Here is a 24,477-nt window from a genome sequence, read left to right as displayed (position 1 = left end):
GCCGCAACATGACCTCCCAACTCCTGTACTCAATACTCTGACCAATAAAGGAAAGCATACTAAAAAGAAGAAAAGATTGCAAAAGGAAAATAGGACATCAACAGTCTCTTATTTGGGAGAATACATACATGTATAAGAAAGCTTTGGAGGGATATGGGTCCAACGCAGGCAGCTGGGAGTAGTTTAGTTTGGCAACATGGTCAGCATGAATTGTTTGGGCAGAAAGGTCTGTTTTCATGCTATATGACTCCGTGACTGTATAAATCAAAGCCTCAAAAGCTTTGCTTTTTAAAAAAAATTCGTTGGCTCAGCTGATCTGTTTCACCTCGATACAGAGCATTAAACTCCAGTCCACTTATAAGAGATCATTCACACTCAAACAAACTCTAATTGGTGAGACTAACAGCAGCAAAACAGCAGTTTCCATTCCCTCGCAGTCACTTGTGAACTTGCTGGTGGGTCTGCAGCGTACACAAACAAGTATATCCCTGCCCAACACATGGCAGCAGGCAAATGGCATCTATCCAGTGTGAATTTGCTGGTGTTTAAGCAGGTCACTGCTGCTTTTAAAGCTCTCCTCACAGGCAGAGCATTTAAAAGATCTCAGATCGGAGTGAACACGCTGGTGGCTCTGCAGGTTGGATGACTGAGTGAATCTCTTTCCACATTCTGAGCAGATGAAAGGTTTCTCCCCAGTGTGAACTAGTTGGTGTTTAGTGAGATGAGATGATCGCCTGAACCCTGAACCACAGTGAGAGCATCTGAACGGCCTCTCATCAGTGTGGACACGTTGATGGGACATCAGTTCCCCAGAACTTTTATAGCACTTCTCACAGTCTGAGCATTTAAAGGGTCTCTCGCCCGTGTGCACCCGCTGATGTATTAGCAGGTGGGACGAGTGAGTGAATCCCATTTCACACTCAGAGCACTTGAACGGTCTCTCATCAGTGTGAACAGGTTGATGGCGCATCAGTTGCTGGGAACTTTTATAACACTTCCCACATGTTAGGCATTTAAAAGGCTTCGCATCAGAGTGGACACGTTGGTGCGAAGCAAGGTGGGTTTGCTGAGTGAATCCTTTGCCACACTCAGAGCAGGTGAACGGTCTCACTCCAGTATGAATGCGCTGGTGTCTCAGCAAGACAGCCAACTGAGCGAACCCCTTCCCACACACAGAACAGGTGAATGGTCTCTCGCCAGTATGACTGCGGCGATGAATCTCCAGCTCAGATGGGATTTTGAAGCCCTTCCCACAGTCCTCACATTTCCAAGGTTTCTTCATGGTGTGGGTGGCCTTGTGTCTCCCCAGGCTTGTCAGTCAGCTAAAGCATCGGCCCCGCACAGCACACACAGACAGTTTCTCCCTGTTGTGAACAGTGGCACATTCCCAGTGCGTTGAAATACTCTCGCCCAAAGTATGCATGTGTATCTTGGGTTTCTCGGTCACGCTGATGTTTGAAATGTTCTTCCACAGACAGAACTCAAACCTTTCTCCACACATTTAACAAAGACGTTAATGCTGAAGTTTCAACGAATCAAGTGATTCTGGTAGATCTAATGTTTGGTTTCAGCTTCTGTCTGCAAATTCTTCCCTTCTTGCAGGCTGGGAAAGTACAAAATTCGTAACTATAAGCACAGGACACAAGTTCACAATAAGACTATTGTGCTTTATATAGAACAGTCTCTCTTGTTCCTCCGACGCAGAAAACCTTTCTTCCACACACATTGCTCCTGCAATCTACGTCCATCACACCACCTCCATGACTTGCTTCCACCAGTCCCACTTGGCTACACCAGTTGGTGCCAACTCCCCCTCACCTTGTGTGCATAAGAATTGTTTTGATCATGAGGACATTATGGAAATCCTGCAAAACCAAGGACGGCGGCCTGAAACTGGGCTGCACAATAGGGGTCACGGAAGAGCCGAAGGAGCAACTGGCGTTTGGAACCCTCCACTGCAATGTTCTCGTTTGGAGTCTGGGGTCTGCAGAAGGTCTCAATGAAGCCTCCCTTGAGCAAGCCAGGCGCCTCCTACCTGCCCCCTCCGCCCTCGCGGCCGCTTGTCTCCAGCCTCAGCGCATGCTCCAGGTCTCACCGGTCCTCCTGGTGATTGACGGTGGCCCTGGACCAATTAGACGGGTGGACGTTGTTGACGGACAAAGGGGGTGGGCGAGCGGCCCACCGACCAATCGGAGCGGCCACGGGGGGGCGTGGTCAGCGTGCTACACGTGACCGCTGTCAACGCCCACGCGCGCCCCCCTCACCACAAAGAAGATGCTGTGACTCAGTGCGGGAGGTAAAAGGGAGGCTAAAAAAGGGTGGAACAGCGGAGAGAATTTGTGTTGGTGTGGGCTGGGACGTTTCCTGAACTTCAGGTGTAGGCCCTGAAAACCGAAAATAGAAACTCCCGGTGCCGTGTTTGCAGGCGAACGGGAAAGCGGCTGAAGGCCTCGGGCGGTGACAGGCCCGGGGTTCCGGCGCCATCTTTATCGGGGGCAAGATTTTGTGTGACACATGCGGTGCCGCCATTTTTGTAGGGGGCAGGGTGTACTAGGGCGCATGTGCAGTCTCCCATTTACTGGGGCATTCCCACACACAGCGAACTCAATTCAAGACAATTCTTATGAATTTCTGTCTTTGGCTGATAGTGATGAACTTCTACATTTCTTTACAGAATATTACAGGAATCCAGCCAACCCAACGTCTCATCAAAATCTAACAAATATTCATCAGGACCTAGATATTATCGACCTTTGAGAGTAAGTCATAAAAGGGAATAAAAAGACCATTTGGCCCATTGTGTCTGCGCTGGTTATCAAGCTCCATGCATTCTTACCTGATGTTACAGCACTTGACTGGTAGTCTTATTTGATATGACATTTCATCAAAATGTTTCAGGGCATCTCCACCACCCTTTTAGGTAGTGAATTCTTAGACTTGATAAAGCTCTAGTTAAAGCTCTTGATAAAGTCCTTCTTTCCTGAAGAAGGGCTCATGTCCGAAATGTCGATTCTCCTGCTCCTTGGATGCTGCCTGACCTGCTGCGCTTTTCCAGCAACGAGTTTTCAGCAAAGCTCTAGTTGGGCCCCATTTAGAATATTGTGTCCAATTTTGGGCCCCACACCTCAGGAAGGACACGCTGGCACTGGTGCGTGTCCAGCGGAGATTCATACGGTTGATCCCTAGAATGGTAGACCTAACATATGATGATCGGCTGAGGATCCCTGGACTGTATTAATTAGAGTTTACAAGGTTGAGGGGAGATCGAATAGAAATTTACAAGATAATGCATGGCTTAGAAAGGGTGGAAGCTGGGAAATTGTTTCTGTTAGGCAGGGTGACTAGGACCCTTGGGCACAGCCTTAGAATTAGAGGGGGTCAATTTAGAAAGGAAATGAGGAGACATTTCTTCAGCCAGAGAGTGGTGGGCCTGTGGAATTCATTGCCACGTAGCGCAGTGGGCGTCGAGACGTTAAATGTCTTCAAGGCAGAGATTGATAAATTCTTGATCTCACAAGGAATTAAGGGATACAAGGAGAGTGCGGGTAAGTGGAATTGAATCGCCCATCAGCCATGATTAAATGGCAGAGTGGACTCGATGGGACGAATGGCCTTGCTTCCACTCCTATGGTCTTATGGAATTGCAGATGCCCGCCACACTCTGGGTTTTTTGAAAGAATACTTCAAATCCCCCTCTAAACCTGCTGCACTTTCCCTTAAAACTGTATCTCTGGTTATTGACCCTGAAATGAAGGAGATAAATCTCTCCCTGTGTACCCTATCTATTGACCCTCGTAATTTTGTGTCAGGTCCCCTTGTCGCCTTCTCCGTTCGCAGGAAAGCAAACCCATCCTACTTTCTTTGTCTTCATTGGTGATTTGCTCTGGCAGAGGCAACATCCTGGTGAGGCTCCTCTACTCTTTCCAGTATGCCAGCTATGGCATAACTAATGTTACATGTAGCTGCATTTAACCACCTTGCTCATCTATTTAGTGCTTTGACTAAAAAGGGATATATGCTCTCTTATTGACTTTATCTGCCTGTCCTACTGCCTTCAGTCAATATACCTATGAACCAAGGTCCCTCTGATCATCTAAAATTCCAAATGTCCAACCATTCAATACATCCTCCCTTGCCTCGTTAGTCCTCCCATCACCTCTCATGTTTTGCCACTGTTCAGCCTGTCTGTATTGTACTGTAGTCTCAGAGTTTTCTCCATGCTATTTACCACACCACTTATTTTCATTTCTCACCCAGACTTACTGATTATACCTCCTAAATTCATGACTCAACCATTAGTGTACACTGAAAACAACAGAGGATCGAAGCCTGTGATATGCCATAAACACAGGTTTCCAGTCACAAAAACATCCTTCGATTATCACCGTCTTGTAACTAAGCCAGTTTTGGATCCAATTTAACAAATTACTCTGGATCCCATGGGCTTTTAGTTTGTTACCCTGTCTGTCATATGAAACTTTGTCAAAAGCCTCCAGGTCATTATCACTAACCTAAATTTCATAGTTTAATCGTCACTTGACCTGCAGAAATGTTGCCTGAAATCTTTGTCCCATAATCCTTTTATGGTCAGCTAATGAAAACAATTTGTAGATACCCTACTTATCTTGATTACAAATACCTCGATCAAATATCCTGCCAATCTCCTTTGCTGCCAAGAGAACAATCTCAATTTCTTCAAATTCTGGATTCTCCAAAGCCTGTCCACCATCCAAAAGTCAGGAGTGCAGTGGAATACTCCCCACTTGCTGGATGAGTACAGATCCAACAACACTCAATAAGCTTGATACTATCCAGGACAAAGCAACCTCATTGATTTCCAAAGCAACCTGGATGATCAGAGGGACCTTGGTTTGTAGGTATATTGACTGAAGGCAGTAGGACAGGCAGATAAAGTCAATAACCTCCAATCCACTTCCATTAATATTCACTCCCCTCACCACAATGCACAGTGCCAGCAATCTTAGGGTGGCACTGTGGCTTAGTGGTTAGCACTGCTGCCTCACAGCAGCAGGGACCCGGGTTCAATTCCAGCCTTGGGCGACTGTCTGTGTGGAGTTTGCACATTCTCCCTGTGTCTGCGTGGGTTTCCTCCGGGTGCTCTGGTTTCCTCCCACAGTCACAAAGATGTGCAGGTCAGGTGAATTGGTCATGCTAAATTGCCCATAGAGTTAGGTGCATTAGTCAGAGGGAAATACGGGGAGTGGGTCTGGGTGGGTTGCTCTTCGGAGGATCGGTGTGGACTAGTTGGGCCGAAGGGCCTGTTTCCACACCGTAGGGAATCCAATCTAATCTGTACCATTTACAAGATCAGCTGCAGGAACTCACCCAAACACTTCTGACAGAATTCTATAGGTGTTCAAACAAAAACCCAAGTTCCAACACCCAGAAGATAAGGCCACAAATGGATTGGAATGCGGCCATTTGCAAATATTTTGGAATATGACCATCTGATCTACATCCATCCTGACAACACTGCGGCTGCCCTAAGGACTGCAGTGGTTCTACATTCATTGGTTTTCCTTTTATCAATTTTGAGAGTGACATCTTCAAAACACTCCAACAATTTTGTCAAACATCATTTCCCTCTCACAATCCATGCTATGTCCAATCAAGTCGTTATAGAATCCCTACATTATAGAAGCAGGCCATTCAGCCCACCAAGTCCACACTGACCTGCTGAAGAGCATCCCAACCCTTAACGTATCCGTGTAACCATGCATTTCCCATAGCTAATCCATCTAGCATGGCAAATCCATCTAACTTGCACATCTTTGGACTGTGGGAGGAAACTAGACCACCTGGAGGGAACCCACGCAGACCCGGTGTGCGTGTGTGTTGGGAGGTGAACGTGCAAACTCCACACAGTCACCTGAGGGTGGAATTGAACCTGGGTTCCTGGCATTAAGAGGCAGTAGTGCTAACCATTGAGCCACAGTGCTGCCCCAAATAATTATCCAAGTGTCTTTTTAATCATAAGCTTTAAAACAGATTGTCATGTTTTCTATGACCACTGTAAGGCTGACAGATCATTTTGAATTTTCATACCTGTATGTATAAATAAAATTCACTACCTGTATAAATAAAATTTACCACCTTCATTCTTGTTTCTCTTGCTTTGATCCGGTAATTAACTTTACCGTAATTCATTGTGTTTTTCTTCTTTACCCGGGATTACACGTATGATCAAATTGACTTCTGCTAATAATATGGTATTTCAAACTGCAGCATGAACTTCAGCCCCTCAAAACTAGTGCTCGTGTATTAGTCAAACGTATAAATTGAACCCATAAAAAAAGTCTTAAAAAATCTGACTTTTACATGGCAGTTGGGTTTTTCGACAATTCAGCAGCTTTTACCACTTGTGCCAGCTAGATTACCAGACTCATTCTGCTCAATTTCACACTCTCCTTTTGTGTTTTTGTGGCTTCTCACTCATGCCCTGTTTTTCTATTTCAATTCTTTTTCACAGGTTGAGAGAAGGGGACATTTTGTTTTTGCACGCGGGGAAACTGCAACCAAACATCGCAGCAGGATCTGACAAAGTTGTCCAAGTTATCGTGTCCTCAGTATTGTAGGATTTGAGCATGGAAGGAAAGAGTACCGTTCACAGCGAAGAGGAACCGTATATGTGTTCTGTATGTGGGCAAGGGTTTAGCCAATCATCTGACCTGTCAGAACACAATTGCAGTCATGAGAAGGACAAGAGCTGGACATGCGGGGACTGTGGAAAGGGATTCAATTATCCATCTCAGCTGGAAGCTCACCGCCGTTGTCACACAGGGGAGAAACCATTCACCTGCTCCAAATGTGAGAAGGGTTTTACTGCCTTATCTACCCTGGTGATACACCAGCGTGTTCACACTGGGGAGAAACCTTTTAAATGCCTCGTCTGTGGGAAGTGCTACAAGCGTTCTGGCGAATTGATGGCTCATCAACGTGATCACACCGATGAGAGACCTTTTAAATGTACACACTGCGAGAAATGTTATAAAACGTCTGGCGAACTGATGTCCCACCAACGTGTTCACACTGATGAGAAACCGTTCAGGTGCTCTCACTGCGGGACTGGGTTCAAGAGGTCGTATGAGCTCACTGTTCACCAGCGAGTTCACACTGGGGAAAGGCCATTCATCTGCTCCAAGTGTGAAAAGAGATTCACTTGTTCATCCAACTTGCTGAAACACCAGCGACTTCACACAGGGGAGCGGCCGTTCATCTGCCCTGACTGTGGGAAGGGGTTCACTCAGTTATCCAGCCTGCAGGTGCACCAGCGAATTCATACTGGGGAGAGGCCATTCACTTGTTCAGAGTGTGGGAAGGGATTTATCCAGTCATCGAAACTGCTGACACATCAGCGATTTCACTCTGGGGAAAGGCCGTTCACCTGCTCTGAGTGTGGGAAAGGATTCACAACCTCATCCCACTTGCTGACACACCAGCGAGTTCACAAGTAGCAACAAGTGATTGGAGTTTGCTGGGAGGGGTGGTGGTTAATCACATCCAGGACTGAACCACGTTCATTGGGGTCTGCTTCAGGTGATGTTACTGAATTTCTTATAAGGTCTAATAATGCAGATGAAAGTCAAATAAATCAGCTTTGTGTTCAGCACAAGTATGTCAACTCTTGTTAATATCTCTAACTCAAGTTAGTTCCTTTTGAATGATTGTCCTCCTCTGCCTTCTCCAGCAACACGTGTGAGGAGCTCACATGGCTTTTTTGTGATTAAGTTTGAGACTATCCGATTAGCTGCCTCTGCTGCTTCCCTCACTTACACTAGCCTAGCAGGCTAAACTGCCTCTCAGTATGCCCTTTGCCTGAACCCATATCTTCCTTCAGTTTCTTTCCCAACTCCCCATGTGACCATAAGGTGTGCACCTTGTCCTTGAGGTGCACCTCTTGCTCCATCATCCCTATTCCCAGTAAGTGGTCACAAAGCCTCCAACATTCACTGATAATTTTGATGGTTTTCTCCATCTCTTTCTTCAAGTCTTGCCCCTCGTTCCCTCAAAAAAGGCATTATCACCCCTTCTTCAAAAGCACACCCTTGGTTATACTGTCCTTGCAAAGCACCAATCAATCTCCAATTTCTCTTACATCTCCAGAATCCTTGTATGTTTCATCACCTATCCAGATTTCTACCCATCATTCCTGGAATTCCATGTTCAAATCCCACTGATATGGTTCTGCCCCTACTGCAATATCAAATCTCATCTTTATTGAAGTCACAATTGACAAACTTTGACCTAGAGTGTGGTAATCTCCTGCTTTATCCTTCTTGACCTGTCTGCAGCATTTCACATGTTGATCATCCCATTCTCCTCCAACTCCTCTCCACTGTTGTCCCGCTGGTTGGGGCTGAACTCATCGATTTCCTTTCTTATCCTAATTTTAGAGTGATGATCAGCAGCTTCATTTCCCCGGTTGTGGGCGGCACGGCGGTTAACACTGCTACCTCACAGCGCCAGAGACCCGAGTTCAATTCCCGCCTCAAGTGACTGTCTGTGTTTGCTCATTCTCCCCATGTCTGTGTGGGTTTCCTCCGTGTGCTCCGGTTTCCTCCCACAGTCCAAAAATGTGCAGGTTAGGTGAATTGGCTATGCTAAATTGCCCGTAGTGTTAGGTGAAGGGGTAAATGGGTCTGGGTCAGTGTGGACTTGTTGGGTCAAAGGGCCTGTTTCCACACTGTAAACAATCTAATCTAAATACTGGAAACACCATCAAAAGTAATAAAATTAACAGCAGGCAGGGTGGTTTAACATAACACCAGAAGCCAGGGAATCTGAATAATTTATATTTCTAAGGAATTAAATTTGCAGATACTGGACGCTCAAAGCTGATAAATAATAGTACATAGTTAAATTATTCAACCATCAAAATACAACTGTTCATATTTCTCTATTTGATTTAATCTGTTATTTATCTAATCGATTAGAATTGCAGAATACTTATAACACAGCAGCAAGTCATTCAGGCTATTCTTTCCGTGCTGGCTTTCTGCTAGAATAATTCACCTGGTGCCCGCCTTCTACGTTTTCCCCAAAGACTTGCAAATGCTCCCCTTCAGCCAATGATCCAAATTTCTTTTGGGAAATGCATTCCAGATGATGACAACGGCGTGTGTGAAAAGAAAGAGAAATGTACATCTGCGGCTCTAATCTTAAACAAAAATCGATGGCTTGCACACAGTAGAAGTACTGTATGACATTTCACGTATCACTAACTTAACCCAGATGCACAACTCGCCTCCTCTTCCTGCGGAAGAGCCTGGCGCAAGCGCACTGGTGGCAATGAATGGCGCATGCGCATTCCAAGCACTAGCGGGAACCTCAGGCAGGATCAGGGAGGAGGGCAGGAGGCGAATTGAGATAGCAGGGGAGGACTGATTTAGCCGGGGAATGGGTGCGGTGGCTTTATGAACACTCGCTGTACGCTACAAACCGTGAGTAAGAAGCTCCAGGTGTGTTCCGATTTGACAACTGCCGCTTTTCTCCAGACCGCAGACCCGTGTTTGCAGCCGCCATCTTTGTACGGGGCAATGGGCGTTGGAGCGCATGCTCAATCGCCATCTTTATAGGGGGCAATCCGCTGCAGTGCATCTTGTCCACAGTGCACACTGCAGCTATTGCGGATTGATGGTGGGCGGATTGAATGTGAGAGGGGAGTCAAACATGAGGCTTTGTGCTGGGTGGTGTTGGGTTTCCTCAGTGTCCATGGCGTCGTACTCGCCATCTCTCAACTTGCTGACAACTCATTTAACCTGTCCATGTAATTTTGCATCTATTTGTGTTCCTACTTCTCTCTGTGAGTTTGCTCATTCAGGCAATGAAGAGAATTCTATTGTCCAGCTGGCCTGTGCCTTGCAGTTGATGAACAGGCTTTAAGGAGTCAGGAGGTAAGTTAAGGTTCTGCTTCTTCATCAGGTGGTTGTCCTGATGAACCTCCTGATGAAGAAGCAACGCTCCGAAAGCTAGTGCTTCCAAATGAACCTGTTGGACTATAACTTGGTGTTGTGTGATTTGTAACAAAGTAATGTTTGGTAGTATGGTTGATAATGTCTGTCATCAGTTTGCTGCCAGCAATAGACTGATTTGGAGGATCTGTTCAATTGGACCCATTGGCAGGTGTCAGTATTGCAGTTATACGAGAATGGATTGGTTGAAGGTATAGAGAGAAAGTGAGGACTGCAGATGCTGGAGATCGGAGTGGAAAAGTGTGGAGCTGATGAAGGACTTATGCCCGAAACATTAATTCTCCTTCTCCTTGGACGCTGCCTGACCTGCTTATCTTTTCCAGTGCCACCCCTACCGCAAACAACCCAGTGGCAGCCACTAACAGTCCCCATTAGTAGCTATTCATTCTGCCTACCTGTCCCGTTTTCCTTCCCATCTATCTGCTGCACCTTCCGCTCTGACCAGCATGATCACCCCCCCCCCCACCTCAGCCCCAACCGCCCCTCCTATTTATCTCTCAGCCACCTTCCCCCTCTACATTCCTGATGAAGGGCTTATTCTCAGAATGTCAATTCCCTTGCTCCTCGGATGCTGCCTGACCTGCTGTGCTTTTCCAGTTCCACATTTTCGAGTCTGGTTAGGGCAAAGTTAAACTAAGAGATTTTCCATTCTGAACTGAAAGTAATAGCTTTTGTACCTCCTTTTGCAGGGTATTGCGAGTGGAAGATTTACATTAAGGAAACACAAACCAGGCGTCACATTGAGGTCTGACAGCAGTTTGATTCTTCAGGACCTGGATACTTGTGACATTTGAATGTAAGAATTGAGTTCCCGGTCTTTCCCTGTCACTGCATAAAAATCATCCTTCACTTAGTCATAGTCATAGAGGTGTACAGCATGGAAACAGACCCTTTGGTCCAACCCGTCCATGCCGACCAGATATCCCAATCTAATCTAGTCCCTCCTGCCAGCGCCCAGCCCATATCCCTCCAAACCCTTCCTATTCATATACCCATCCAAATGCCTTTTAAAAGTTGCAATTGTACCAGCCTCCACCACTTCCTCTGGCAGCTCACTCCATACACGTACCACCCTCTGTGTGGAAAAGTTGCCCTTTGGGTCTCTTTTATATCTTTCCCCTCTCACCCTAAACCTATGCCTTCTAGTTCTAGACTCCCCGACCCGAGGGAAAAAACTTTGTCTATTTACCCTATCCATGCCCCTCATGATTTTGTAAACCTCTATAAGGTCACGCCTCAACTTCCGACGCTCCAGGGAAAACAGCCCCAGCCTGTTCAGCCTCTCCCTATAGCTCAGATCCTTCAACCCTGGCAACATCCTTGTCAATCTTTTCTGAACCCTCTATTTGTAAATCTGCACCAGAATAGTGAGTAGGCGGGGTGGAAGGGGAGGCATTCAGGATGGAATTGGTAACATTACAGGCCTGGCGTGTACCTTCATTTCGAGAAGTTTCGAGTACAGGAGCAGAGATTTGTCATTTTAGTTATACAGGGCCTTTGTGAGTCCGCACCTAGAATGCTGTGTGTGGTTTTGGTCTTCCTTTTCTGAGGAAGGGTGATCGTGCTTTTGAGGGAGGTGCAGCGAAGGTTCCCCAGGCTGATTCCAGGGATGGCGGGACTGAGGTATGAGGAAAGATTGACTGACTAGGTTAGGAATGTTTCCACTGGAGTTGAGATGAATGAGGGGACGCGATCTCATTGAGACTTATAAAATTCTAACAGGACTAGACAGGGTAGACACAGGGAGGATGTTCCCGATGGTGGGTGTGTCCAGGACCAGGGGTGTCACGGTCTGAGGATTCGGGGTGCACCATTTTGGACGGAGATAGGGAGACATTTCTTCACCCAAAGAGTGGCGAGCCTGTGGAATTCATTACCTCAGGAAGTAGTTGATGCCAAAACATTGAACGTATTCAAGAGGTGGCTTGATACAGCACTTGGGGTGAATGGGGTCAAAGGTTATGGGGAGAAAGTAGCATTTAGGTTATTGAGTTGGACGATCAGCCATGATCGTGATGAATGGTGGAGCAGGCCTTGAAATTGTAAATTCTAGGAAGACCAAACTGTGAAACAGACACGACGCATAAAATGTAAAAGAGGATCGAGAAAGGAGCAAGTGTCTTCGCAGACGATTTTAATTTTATTTGCAGGGACAGAAGGTTAGATTTTGTTTCTGGATTTTTAGTTGTCACTGTCCAGGGCATGGAGAATTTTCCAGCCACGTGACAAAAGAGCTCCAACCATGCTGAGAGGGAAGGAGTTAGGAGTTCTTCATCCAGGGAAGATGAAGGAATGGCTATAGCACCATCATCAACGATAGGGATGGAGACAGTTCGGGAGTGGAGTTTGTCGTGGTTCTTGAAGACAATGCCTTGTGTTTTCCCAGAATCTAAATGGAGGAAATTCCTTCTCATCCAGTGCTGGATGTTAGGTATATCAAGACAACGTGTGACTTGGTAGGAATCTGTAGGTCGTGGTGTTTATATGTAGCTGCGATCCTGGTCCTTCGAGTTGGTGGAGGGTTTGGTAAATTCTATCAGAGTCCTATTCAAGGTGCTGATCTGTTCAAACTTACTTCTCCATTTCCCCCATCTCTCCCATCTCTCTCACTCTGTCACAGTCTCTAATGTTGTCCCAAAGGGGCTAGAGTCCTGTGCATGTCCAGAGGTGTGACAAGTTCTGTTCCCTGAAGAAGTTGTCGAAGCAGTGAGTTCTTAGGATTGTCCAACAACGTTCATGTATCCACTGTGCTGGTCTCTCAAATTACCAGCTTGAATCGGCTCAATTTGGCATGGTTTTGTGTTTTTGCTCATTCTCTTTCACTCTCTCTTTTCTCCTTTCAACAATTTTCGCAGGGTCTTAGAAAAGGAGGACTTGCAGTTGGGAAACGGAAACCAAACATAGCATCAGAACCTAACAGATCTGACCACTTTATTGCAACCTGAATATCGTTGGATTTTGAACATGGAAGAAAAAGGCACCAGTCACGGTGGGGAGAAACTGTACACGTGTTCTGTGTGTGGACAAGGCTTCAGCCGGTCATCTGATCTGTTCGGACATAAATGCAGTCAGAACGCAGAGAAACCGTGGAAATGCGGGGACTGTGGGAAGGGATTCATTTCCCCGTCAAAGTTGGAGACTCATCGGCGCAGTCACACCGGCGAGAGGCCGTTCACCTGCTCGGGGTGCGGGAAGGGTTTTACTACGTCGTCCCACCTGCAGAGGCACCAGCGAGTCCACGCTGGGGAGAGGCTGTTCGCCTGTAACGAGTGGGTGAGGGGCTTCACGCCTTCCTCCAGCTCGCTGACACATCAAGTTCCAACTGCAAAGAGATCTTTTCCGTGCCTGGACTGCGGGAAGCGCTGCGCAGGTTCTGAGGGACTGATGGCCCATCAGCACGTTCGCTCTGAGGGGACACCATTCCAGTGCTCCCACTGTGGGTCCGGGTTCGAGACATTGCCTGAGCTCACCGTACACCAGTGCACTCGCAATAAGGAGAAGCCGTGGAAATGTGGCGACTGTGGGAAGGGGTTCAGTTACCCCTCTGAGCTAGAAACCCATCACCGCACACACACCGGTGAGAAACCATTCACGTGCTCTGACTGCGGGAGGGGATTCACTCGGTCTTACCAGCTGATGACCCATCGGCGCGTTCACACCGGGGAGAGACCGTTCTCCTGCTCCGAGTGTGGGAAGGGATTCACAAACTCATCGGACCTGCTGATACACCAGCGGGTTCACACCGGGGAGAGGGCTTTCACCTGCTCTGTATGCGGGAAGGGATTCACCACTTCGTCCACCCTGGTGACACACCAGCGGGTTCACACCGGGGAGAGGCCCTTCACCTGCCCTTTATGCGGGAAGGGATTCACTCGGTCTTCCACCCTGGCGATGCACCGGCGAGTTCACACCGGGGAGCGGCCGTTCACCTGCTTTGATTGTGGGAAGGCGTTCACTCAGTTATCCAGCTTGCTGAGACATCAACGTGATCACAGTGGAGAGAGGCCGTACACCTGCTCACAGTGTGGGAAGGGATTCACTCGGGCATCGACCCTCTTGAAGCATCAGCAAATTCACCAGGAACTACAGTGATTGTGTTTTGTTGATTGTCATATAAGGACTGAGCCATGTTCACTGGGGTCCAGAATATGGTACTGGAAAAGTACAGCCGATCAGGCGGCATCCGAGGAGCAGGAAAATCGATGTTTCGGGCAAAAGCCCTTTGCCAGGAACCATGTTCATTGGGATCTGTTTTGCCCATTGAATAGAATCCAGCACATTCAGGTGAATATTCAGGATGAAAGTCAAATAAAGTTGTATTAAATGCACGATGTGTTGAACCATCTTAACATCTCTAATAGAAGTTAATCCCTTTTGAAGGGCTCCCCCTTTCCCCTATCTCCTCCATCCTCCCGAGTGTATAAATCTCATGGAGCTTCTCTGTCACTATATTGTGAAAGTATTTGATGAGGTACTTCACATTAGGTTAGTTAATAAGACCATGGTGTTGGAGATGGTATGTTAGCATGGATAGAGGAATATCTAACTAATAGAAGACAGAGTTAGGAATAAAGGGGGACATTTTCAGAATGGCAACCTGAAACCCGGAGTGCCATAGGGAGCAGTGATGGCCCAACAAATATTTACAATAGATATCAGTGACTGGGATGAGGAAAGTGAATGTACTATAGCCGAGTTTGCAAAAGCCACGGAAATGGGAGGGCAAGTCTTGAGAATGATGCAGAGACACATAATTTAGAGGCGCCAGTGTTGGACTGGGATGTACAAAGTTTAAAAATCACACAACACCAGGTTATAGTCCAACAGGTTTAATTGGAAGCACTAGCTTTTGGAGGGCCGCTCCTTCATCAGGTGGTTATGGAGTACACAATTGTAAGGCACAGAATTTATAGCAAAAGTTTACAGTGTGATGTAACTGAAATTATACATTGAAAAATACCTTGCTTGTTTGTTGAGTCTTTCATCTGTTAGAATACAGTGATAGTTTCACTTCTTTCATGTGTAAATCACAAAACGTTTTTTTTTTAAAGTTGCATTCCCAGGTTAACTGTAACAATTGGTGTTAGCCAGACTACATAAGCAGGTTAAGCAAGTTGGCCAAAATCTTGGCAGATGGAATTTAATGACAAAAAAATGTGAGGTTATGCGCTTTTGCAGAGAGAATTGAGGAGCTGATTATTATTTAAATCAGGAAAGACCACAGAGAGATTTAAAAGTCTGTTCTGATAAGGGTCGCTGGCCTTGAAATATTAACTCTGCTCCTCTCCTACAGGTGCTGTAAGATTTGCTGAGTTTTTCCACCACTTCCTATTTGTGTTTTAGAGAGTTGGGGCTCCTTGTACGTGAATTACAAAATGCTGGCACACGAGTTCAGCAGATAACATTGTAATATTGCCATTGATTTGAAGAGGAAATGGAGTATAAATATGGGGATCTATTTCTAAAACTGTACAAGGAACAGTTGGAATACTGTGAACAGTCCTGGGGTCCTTGTATAAGGAAAAATATATATACTGGCATTGGACACAGCCCAGAGAAGTCTCACTGGGCTCATCCTGGATATGGAAGGACTATTTTAAAGGGTTGCTCAGTGGTTAGCACTGCTGCCTCACAGCATCAGGGACCTGGGTTCAGTTCCCACCTCAGGCAACTGTCTGTGTGGAGTTTGCACATTCTCCCCGTGTCTGTGTAGGTTCCCTCCGGTTGCTCCGGTTTCCTCCCACAATCCAAAAGATGTGTAGGTCAGGTGAATTGGCCATGCTAAATTGCCCGTAGTATTAGGCGCATTAGTCAGGGGGAATGGGTCTGGGTGGGTCACTGTTTGGAGGGTCGGTGTGGACTTGTTGGGCTGAAGGGCCTGTTTCCACACTGTAGGGAATTTAATCTAATCATCTTATGAGAAGAGGTTGGGTCTGTACTCATTGGGGTTTGGAAAAATCAGAGGTGATCTTATTGAAACCCAAGATCCTTTGGATTTTTCTCCCCTCAGGATGAAACTGCCATTCAGTCAACTTTTTCCGGCTCCAAAACCTGACATGGAATTAAGTTGCTCACTCCATCTGTGTGATTCCCTCAGATAATTGCATGGTCTTCTGAATGTCCATTTCACGAACAGATATTGGGGGTATTTGCATCAGTGCCACAGGGGTTCCTCCGTTTAAAGTCACAGAGAAACGTCCAGGTTTGTCTGGGAGTCCAACCATCCATTCTGAATTGCTGTCACTCTCATTTTAAGGCTTTCTGTAGTAATGCACTGAGGTAGGTTGTTCTTCCTAACACCAATCCCCAGGTTTACATAGGAATACAGGAACAGCAGTCGGCCATTCAGCCCCTTGAGCCTGTTCCACCAACCACGGCCCTAACTCCACATGCCTTTGGCCCATGTCCCTTAATACAGTTGCTTAACAAACGTTTCTCTGTCTCAGACTTAGGATCCAGCATCCACTGCTGTTTGTGGACGAGGTTCCAAATGTCTACTTTGTGTGTGTGTGTGTGTACAAGTGTTGTCGAACATCTCTCCCATTTTAAAAAAAAAACAAAAGAACTGTGGTTGCTGGAAATCAGAAACCGAAATTGCCGGAAAAAACCCACAGGTTTGGCAGCATCTGTGGAGAGAAATCAGAATTAACGTAACATCTGAAGAAAGGTCACTGGACCCGAAGCATTAACTCTGACCTCTGTCCTCGGGTGCTGCTAGACCTGCTGAGATTTTCCAGCAACTTCTGCTTTTGTTTTAATGCCTCCTGGACATTTGGCCCGAATTCTCATTTTATGCCAAAATCTCCAACCAAGGAAATAGTTTATTTTTTTATCTACCCAGGTCTTTTCCTGTTAAAAGTTGAAAATCACGTGGCACCAGGTTCTAGTCCAACAGGTTTTTTTGAAAATACCAGCTTTTGGAGTGCTGCTCCTTCATCAGGGAGCTAGTGGGGCAAGATACATAGGACACAGAATTTATCAGTAAAAGATCCAAGTGTCACGCAACTGATGTAATGTATTAGAAAAACTAGGTGGATGTTAAGTCTTTAATCACTTAGAATGGTTTCGATTGATTAATGTGTAAATCCCAGAATTTCTTTCAAGTCACAGCCCCGAGATAACAATCATGATTTGGAGATGCCAGTTTTGGGCTGGGGTGTGAAAATCTCACACAACACTGGCGGTACGGTGGCACAGTGGTTAGCACTGCTGCCTCACAGCGCCAGAGACCCGGGTTCAATTCCCGCCTCAGGCGACTGACTGTGTGGAGTTTGCACATTCTCCCCGTGTCTAGGTGTTTCCTCCCGGTACTCCGGTTTCCTCCCACAGTCCAAAGATGTGCAGGTCAGGTGAATTGGCCATGCTAAATTGCCCGTAGTGTTAGGTAAAGGGGTAAATGTAGGGGAATGGGTCTGGGTGGATTGCGCTTCGGACTTGTTGGGCCGAATGGCCTGTTTCCACACTGTAAGTAATCTAATAATCTAATTAATTAAAACAGCAGGTTATAGTCCAACAGGTTTAATTGGAAGCACTAGCTTTCGGAGCATCGCTCCTTCATCAGGTGGTTACACACAACACCAGGTTATGGACCAACATCAGGTGGTTACACCACCTGATGTTGGACCATAACCTGGTATTGTGTGATTTTTTTTTAACCGAGATAACAAGGTTTTCTCAGCCTATTTTAAAAAAAATGACATCTCAGCTCAGACAATGCATGAAAGGTGTGATGTTAGAGTCTGTTTGTGTCCCAGCCTGGAGTGAAACTGGTCTTATTTCCAAAGTAGGAATTTATAAAATGTCACGTGGACTGACTGCAGACAATTTGGGTGCTTTTTGGACAAAATAGAATGTATCTGCAAATACAAATCCTGATAATACTTTGAAGACTTCGATCTGGTCCACCCCTTAACCTGCTGAATGTCAGAGAAAATATTGTGATTGCTCAATATTGAAAACATAGATCATTAACTCTCTTTATCTCCAAATGTCTCTCTCCCCATTGTCTTCGAAATGAGTTCCACGCTCTCCCCAACCGGTCCGCATCCTGGGCTGGACTCGAGCTTTGCCCTCGTTCATTGATTGGAGGACTAACGGCACTAGCTCGGTCCTCCAGCCCCGCCTCATCTGCCCCTATTGGTGTAATCTGCTGTCAATCACCCATGCCCCGCCGTGAAGTGGAGCATGCGTAGTTTGTTGTAAATGGTCAGGACTCGGGTTGCCTGGAGGAAGCGATAAAGTGGCTGGGCGAGGAGGCTTAGGGAACACACTAAGACTTCGAAAAAGCAGCTCAGTCTTCACACCAAACGGTGGACGGCTCCAGGATCTCTTCCAGAGAGATAGAGACAATTTCTCTGCTCTGTGAATAGAAAGGGGTTCATTGATTTATCCAACGTGCCCAAACTTGATGCGTTACCAGCGCGGTTACATTCCGTTTTTTCTGCTGGACATCACCCCCAGGGTTAAATCTTTCATCTTTTCAAATTCTAGATTGTTCTGGTTTTCAGATTTTCAATTGCTCTCTTGGACTCTAATGCACTCTAGTTTCACTTGCACTTCCACGTGTAATTTACTGTATCCGTTTGCTCCGGATGCTCACCTGTACATTGGGGATGCTGGACGCCTACTCGCAGAACGCTTCAGAGAACACCTCCGGGACACCCACACCAACAACCCCACTGCGCCATGGCTGAACGCTTCAACTCCCCCTTCCACTCCGCCAAGGACATGCAGGTCCTGGGCCTCCTTCGTCGCCACTCCCTAACCACCCGACCCCTGGACGAAGAACGCCTCATCTTCCGCCTCAGGATCCTCCAAACCCAGGGCATCAATGTGGATTTCATCAGTTTCCTCATTTGCCCTCCCTCCGCCTTATTCCAGATCCAACCTTCCAACTCGTTGCCAACCTCATGGACTGTCCCCTCAGCTCAAAGCCTCTTTCTGATGAAAGGATTTTGCTCAAAACGTCGACTCTCTTACTCCTCGCATGCTGTCTGACCTGCTGTTGTTTCTAGCACCACACTCTCAACTCTAATTTGCAGTCCTCAAATTCTTCTAATACGCTCTATCCAGTTATAACAAGAACTCCCTGTTCTTAAACTGCAATCCCAAGCAATGAAGGCTAGAAATCCATTGCCTTCTTGGTTACTTGTTGCACTCACATTCTAACTTTGCATGTTTCATGTACAAGAACACTCAACTCTGTGCTGCCTCTCTTGTGGTAAGTTCTGTACGGTGGCTCAGTGGTTAGCACTGCTGCCTCACAGTGCTGGGGACCTAGGTTTGATTCCAGCCTCGGGCGACTGTCTGTGTGGAGTTTGCACATTCTCTCTGTGTCTGTGGGTTTCCCCCAGTGTTCCGGTTTCCTCCCACAATCCAAAGATGTGCAAGTTAGATAAATTCGCCGTGCTAAATTGTTCAGGGATGTGTAGGTTAGGTGCATTAGTCAGGGGTAAATGTAGAGTAATTAGATAGGGGAATGGATCTGGATCGGATACTCTTCAGAGGGTCGGTGTGGACTTACTGGGCCAAAGGGCCTGTTTGCATACTGTAAGGATTCTATTTTTTTTAAACTGCCTTTTCATTCTTCATATTAAAGTCCATGACCTCACACTTTCCTATATTAAATGCCAATCCTTTGCCGACTCACTCAACCCATCTATATCCTCTTACAGATGCTTTATAATATAATCGCAGTATGCCCTTCCAACTTTTTTTATCATTAGCAAACCAGCATTACACGCTACCCCCTTCTCCAAGTCTTTAATATTGTAAAGTGTCTTCAGGACGATTTGGATAGGCTTAGTGACTAGGTAGGAATATAAAATGGAAAATAATATGGAAAAAATGTGATGTTTCATAGGAAGAACAGATGTGCAGAGTATTTCATAATGGTCAAGATTGGAGTGGTGCTGGAAAAGTACAGCAGGTCGGCAGCATCCGGCCTGTGCTCCCTGAGAGTCTGGTGGAGGGAGTTTCAACGAGGCATTCAAAAAGGAATTTTTATTTGAAAAAAAGAGCACACGCGAAAATGGGGAGATGGCAGAAGAATGGCACTAAATTACATGTTCATTCTGACCGCATCCATCGTGGGCCCTGACACCTCTTTCTGCTAGGGTGTAATAATACTGTGATTCTTAACACAGAAGGAGTGTGCTGAAGGGTTGTATTGCTCTCTGGCTCAAATTGGGGAACATCAATGGTGCTCCGCTACCCAGAATTCCTCGCAGGCTAGAAAGCATACAGGAAAATGGGAGATGGCAGAAGAATGGCACTAAATTACATGTTCAATCCGATAGCCACCGCATCTATCGCGATGATTTGGAGATGCCGGTGTTGGACTGGGGTGTACAAAGTTAAAAATCACACAACACCAGGCTATAGTCCAACAGGTTTAATTGAAGCATACTCGCTTTCGGAGCGACGCTCCTTCATCAGGTGATATCGTGGGCCGTGACACCTCTTTGTGCATCGGGGCTAACAATGCTGTGATTCTTACCTCAGAGGGAGTGTGCTGAAGTGTTGTACCGCTCTCCGGCTCAAACTGGTGTCCGTACAACCTAATGTACCAACTTTGTTTTGGTTCTCCGGCATCAGTAGTCACACCCCCCACCCCCGCCGTGACAAAAAGAAATTCCTGGGCACAGTAATTGGGAACATTAATGGTGCCGAGGCTACCCAGAATGCCTCGCAGGTGCGAAAGCCCCCTATCTGCACAACAGGAGCGCAATGAGCAGGCGCAGGAGGGAAGGCAGATCGAACATGCGCGAAGCGGGTGATGCAGTTTTATTTCTCGGCTCCAGAAAGATGGCAAACAAGGAGAGAAGGAGGGTGCGATGAATCCGGGCGGGGGGACGGAGAAACTTCGCGAACGCCTGGTGTAAGCCGCAAACCCCGAAGAAGGACCTGCTCGTTTCACGTTGGCGTAAACAGGACTCAGACTCCAGGCGTCCTCGCAGGAATAGGCCCCAGGGAAAGGCCGCCATCTTTATTTGGGGCACTGGACCCTCCCCCCCAAAGTAGCAAGCGCGGCCTCCATCTTTGTAGGGGGCAAAGTTTGGAATGACTGGGGAGAGTGTTTCTTTTTAAAATTCACTCATGGGATGTGGGCCACTCTGGCATTGTCGCCGATTTCTAGTTGCCCAGAGAGCAACTGAGAGTCAACCATATTGCTGTGGGTCCAGAGTCAGATATGGTCCTGCCAGGTAAGGATGGTAGAATTACCCTTCCCTAAAGGGCGTTAATGAGCCAGATTTTCTGATATTCGACAATGGCTTCACGATCATTAGACCCTTAACGTCAGATTCTTCACTGAATTCAGATTCCACCATCTGCCACAGCGGAATTTGAACCCAGTTCCCCAGAATGTTACCTGAGTTTCTGAATTAATGCTACCATTGCCCCCCCCCCCCTTACTGCTCATTGTTCAGAATGAGGACAATCTGTCCATCAAGCTGCATTAACCCTTCACACCTAGTGTCTCATTGATGAGGTAGAGCTGTGGCACAGAAGGAAAGAAAAGGAAGCAAATCCCGCTCTCCACATGGGATGTCTTGCCCCAAGTGTCCAAACGTCTGCAGCTGCATTCGGTCATACAAAGACCCAGGGCACAACTCACAACCCTGAATAGACATCTTCCTTGAATTGAGGGAATGCCAACCACAATGAGGGGCAGTTTGCAACAGGAAGTATGCACAGTCATCCTGGGTCAGAAGGAGGGGAAGTTTTATCCTGGACTGCCAGTGACCAATTTTGTAAACTTATTTTACAGGATATGACAAGAGAATTCACAAGTTGGAAAATCCAAGTACCTCCAATCACATCAAAATCTGACAATTATTTAATACATTAGGACCAGAATGTAATCAGCCTTTGAAAGTAAGTATTGAATTGCAGTACACACTCAGTCACTGTACAATATGTCATCCTCATTTCCTCCCTGCAGCTCTTCCCCAGAATGTTAAATCTGTATCCTGCAATCATTTTACAATCAATTAATGGGATAGGTTTTCCTTAACTACTTAATTTAAACCAACCATAAACTTGTGCAACTTGATCAAATGGCCTCTTTACTACAGTGAGATCAGACCCAGTTTCTTTATACTAGCCTTTTGATTAAATATCCCCCATCTCAGTCCATGTTTCTGCCTCAGGCAGTTACTAAGGAGAGGGATGGCATTACTAGTGAAGGAATGGAGTCTGTAGAAAGGACTGAAGACGATGACTTCAATCTTCCCAAGACTTAAATGGAGGAAATTTCTACTCATCTGGCACTGGATGTCAGACAAGACTGGATGGTGCGTGACTAGGAGGTGATGGTGTTCATTTACACTTGCTACCCTAGTACTTCAGGTATTGGAGTTTCGGAGGTTCTGATCAAGTTGTAAATGCATAAAATCCATTTCTCCTCCCTCCCTCTCAGTCTCCGCCCACAAGACCAGAGTCTTGTGTCGGCCAAGAGCAAGTGTCCCAATCTTTGAATGATATCAGTGAAACAAACGAGTTTTTTATGACTACCGAGAAGTGTTCATGGTCACTTTTGCCTCGTGCCCCAAATTACTCGATCCATTCAGTTCCATTTCACAACTTGCCTTTGTGTTTCTGCGGGTTCTCTCTCACTCCCTTTCTTCCACTTCCAATCAATTTCACAGGATATGAGAACAGGAGGATTTTCAGTCAGGAAACAAACACCAAAAATCATGCCAGGTTCTGATAGAGTCGTCCAGTTAAATTGTAACCAGAACAACTTCACATTTTGAACATGGAAGAGAAAAGCACCATTGACAGTGAGGAAAAACCGTACACGTGTTCTGTGTGCGGACGAGGATTCAGCCAGTCAGATGACTGGTTGGGACACAACTGCAGTCACAGTGGGGAGAAACCGTGGAAATGTGGGGACTGTGGGAAGGGATATAGATCCCCTTCTGAGTTGGAAACCCATCAGCGCAGTCACACTGGAGAGAAACAGTTCACTTGCTCTGATTGTGGGAAAGGGTTCACTCGATCATCCACCCTGTTGACACACCAACAGGTTCACACCGGGGAGCGACCATTCACCTGCTCAGTGTGTGGGAAGGGATTCACTCAGTTATCTAACCTGCTGAGACACCAGCAGGTTCACACTGATGAGAGACCTTTTAAATGCACAGACTGTGGGAAGCGCTATAAAAGTTCTGGGGAATTGATGCGCCATCAACGTGTTCACACCGATGAGAGACCATTTAGGTGCACTGATTGTGGAGCTGGATTCAGGACATCATCTGACTTCCTCATACACCAGCGAGTTCATACTGGGGAGAGACCATTTGCATGCTCTGAGTGTGGGAAGGGATTCACGCGCTTATTTCAACTGCAGGAGCATCAGCACAGTCACACTGGGAAGTGGCCCTTCACCTGCTGCGTGTGTGGGAAAGGATTCATTCAGTCATCCAGTCTGCTGACACACCAGCGGGTTCACACTGACGAGAGACCTTTTAAATGTCCTGACTGTGGAATGTGCTTTAAAAGTACTGGGGAACTAATGTCCCATCAACGTATTCACACCAACGAGCGACCATTCAGATGCTCTCATTGCGGGACTGGCTTCAGGCGATCATCTCACCTCACTGTACACCAGCGAGTTCACACTGGGGAGAGACCGTTCACTTGCTCTGAGTGTGGGAAAGGATTCGCTCAGTCATCCCACCTGCTGACACACAAGCGGGTTCACAGTGGAGAGAGGCCATTCACGTGCTCTGAGTGTGGGAAAGGTTTCACTCGATCATCCCACCTACTGAGGCACCAGGGAGTTCACAAGTAACTACAGTGACAGGATTCTTCTGTCAATCACATCCAGAAATGAACAGTGCTGAATGGGATCTGCTCCTGCTGATTTTAATGGAATCCGCCCCCCTTAAACGGCCTAATATTCTGGATAAAAATCAAATAAATCAGCTTTGTGTAAGACACGCAATGTGTTGTGTCTTTTTAACATCTCTATCACACTCATTCGTCCTCAACTCAAAACTGCTTCCTCCATTCCTATGTGCTGAATGTACGTTTTCCTCCATTTTCTCTTGTTTCTTGCCTGCATCCTTCAGAGCTCGTCTTATCCATGAGACCCACCTAATTGCTCACTTGACACAATTCTCACGGCACAACCAACCATCCAAATTCTTCATGCCTCTGCCTAGCTTCCAACCATTAGTTCCACATTTGGAAGCCGGTATCATTTCAAGTCCTGATGAGCAGTGAGGCTGTGTCCAGATCTTGACGTGGAAGTTTGGTTTGAGTTGTCAGCCCTCCTCTTCTGTGATTGGAGTTGATAAAACTCTCTATCATCAGTGAAGCAAAGAACTTTGAATATTTTCATCTGTTATTTCCCCATAAAACTATAGATCGCTGTCCCAAGCGCACACACTCCTCCCCTGGTCTGAAATCCTGGTAAAGTACTGGATATTCCAACAACTTGATCCAAGTTATAGAGGTTCATAAAACCATGAGGGAC

The 24,477-nt window shown here is 46.5% G+C and overlaps 2 protein-coding genes and 1 pseudogene across 2 annotated transcripts in view; 2 read left to right on the top strand and 1 right to left on the bottom strand.

The window, feature by feature from the left end:
• LOC122543637 (zinc finger protein 585A-like) overlaps positions 1-7,630 on the top strand; it is a 36,317-nt gene extending 28,687 nt beyond the window's left edge. The window contains exons 4-6 of the mRNA XM_043682459.1: positions 1,833-2,165; positions 2,675-2,759; positions 6,597-7,630. Of these exons, the coding sequence (XP_043538394.1) occupies positions 1,833-2,165; positions 2,675-2,759; positions 6,597-7,475 (1,297 nt within the window). The 3' untranslated portion in view covers positions 7,476-7,630. The remainder of the gene's footprint in view (positions 1-1,832; positions 2,166-2,674; positions 2,760-6,596) is intronic.
• Positions 1-24,275, top strand: part of LOC122543503 (zinc finger protein 850-like) — a 73,981-nt gene extending 49,706 nt beyond the window's left edge. Inside the window, exons 3-5 of the mRNA XM_043682259.1 lie at positions 10,682-10,788; positions 12,848-14,080; positions 22,779-24,275. Coding sequence (XP_043538194.1) covers positions 12,957-14,080; positions 22,779-23,790 — 2,136 coding nt within the window. The 5' untranslated portion in view covers positions 10,682-10,788; positions 12,848-12,956 and the 3' untranslated portion in view covers positions 23,791-24,275. The remainder of the gene's footprint in view (positions 1-10,681; positions 10,789-12,847; positions 14,081-22,778) is intronic.
• On the bottom strand, positions 7-2,296 carry LOC122543484 (annotated as a pseudogene).
• Positions 24,276-24,477: the final 202 nt, after the last annotated feature.

This window comes from Chiloscyllium plagiosum, chromosome 44, assembly GCF_004010195.1.
Source record: "Chiloscyllium plagiosum isolate BGI_BamShark_2017 chromosome 44, ASM401019v2, whole genome shotgun sequence".
In the NCBI taxonomy this organism is placed as follows: domain Eukaryota; kingdom Metazoa; phylum Chordata; class Chondrichthyes; order Orectolobiformes; family Hemiscylliidae; genus Chiloscyllium; species Chiloscyllium plagiosum.
Note: the sequence above shows the minus strand (reverse complement) of the source record. Positions and strands in the feature narration are given on the sequence as shown.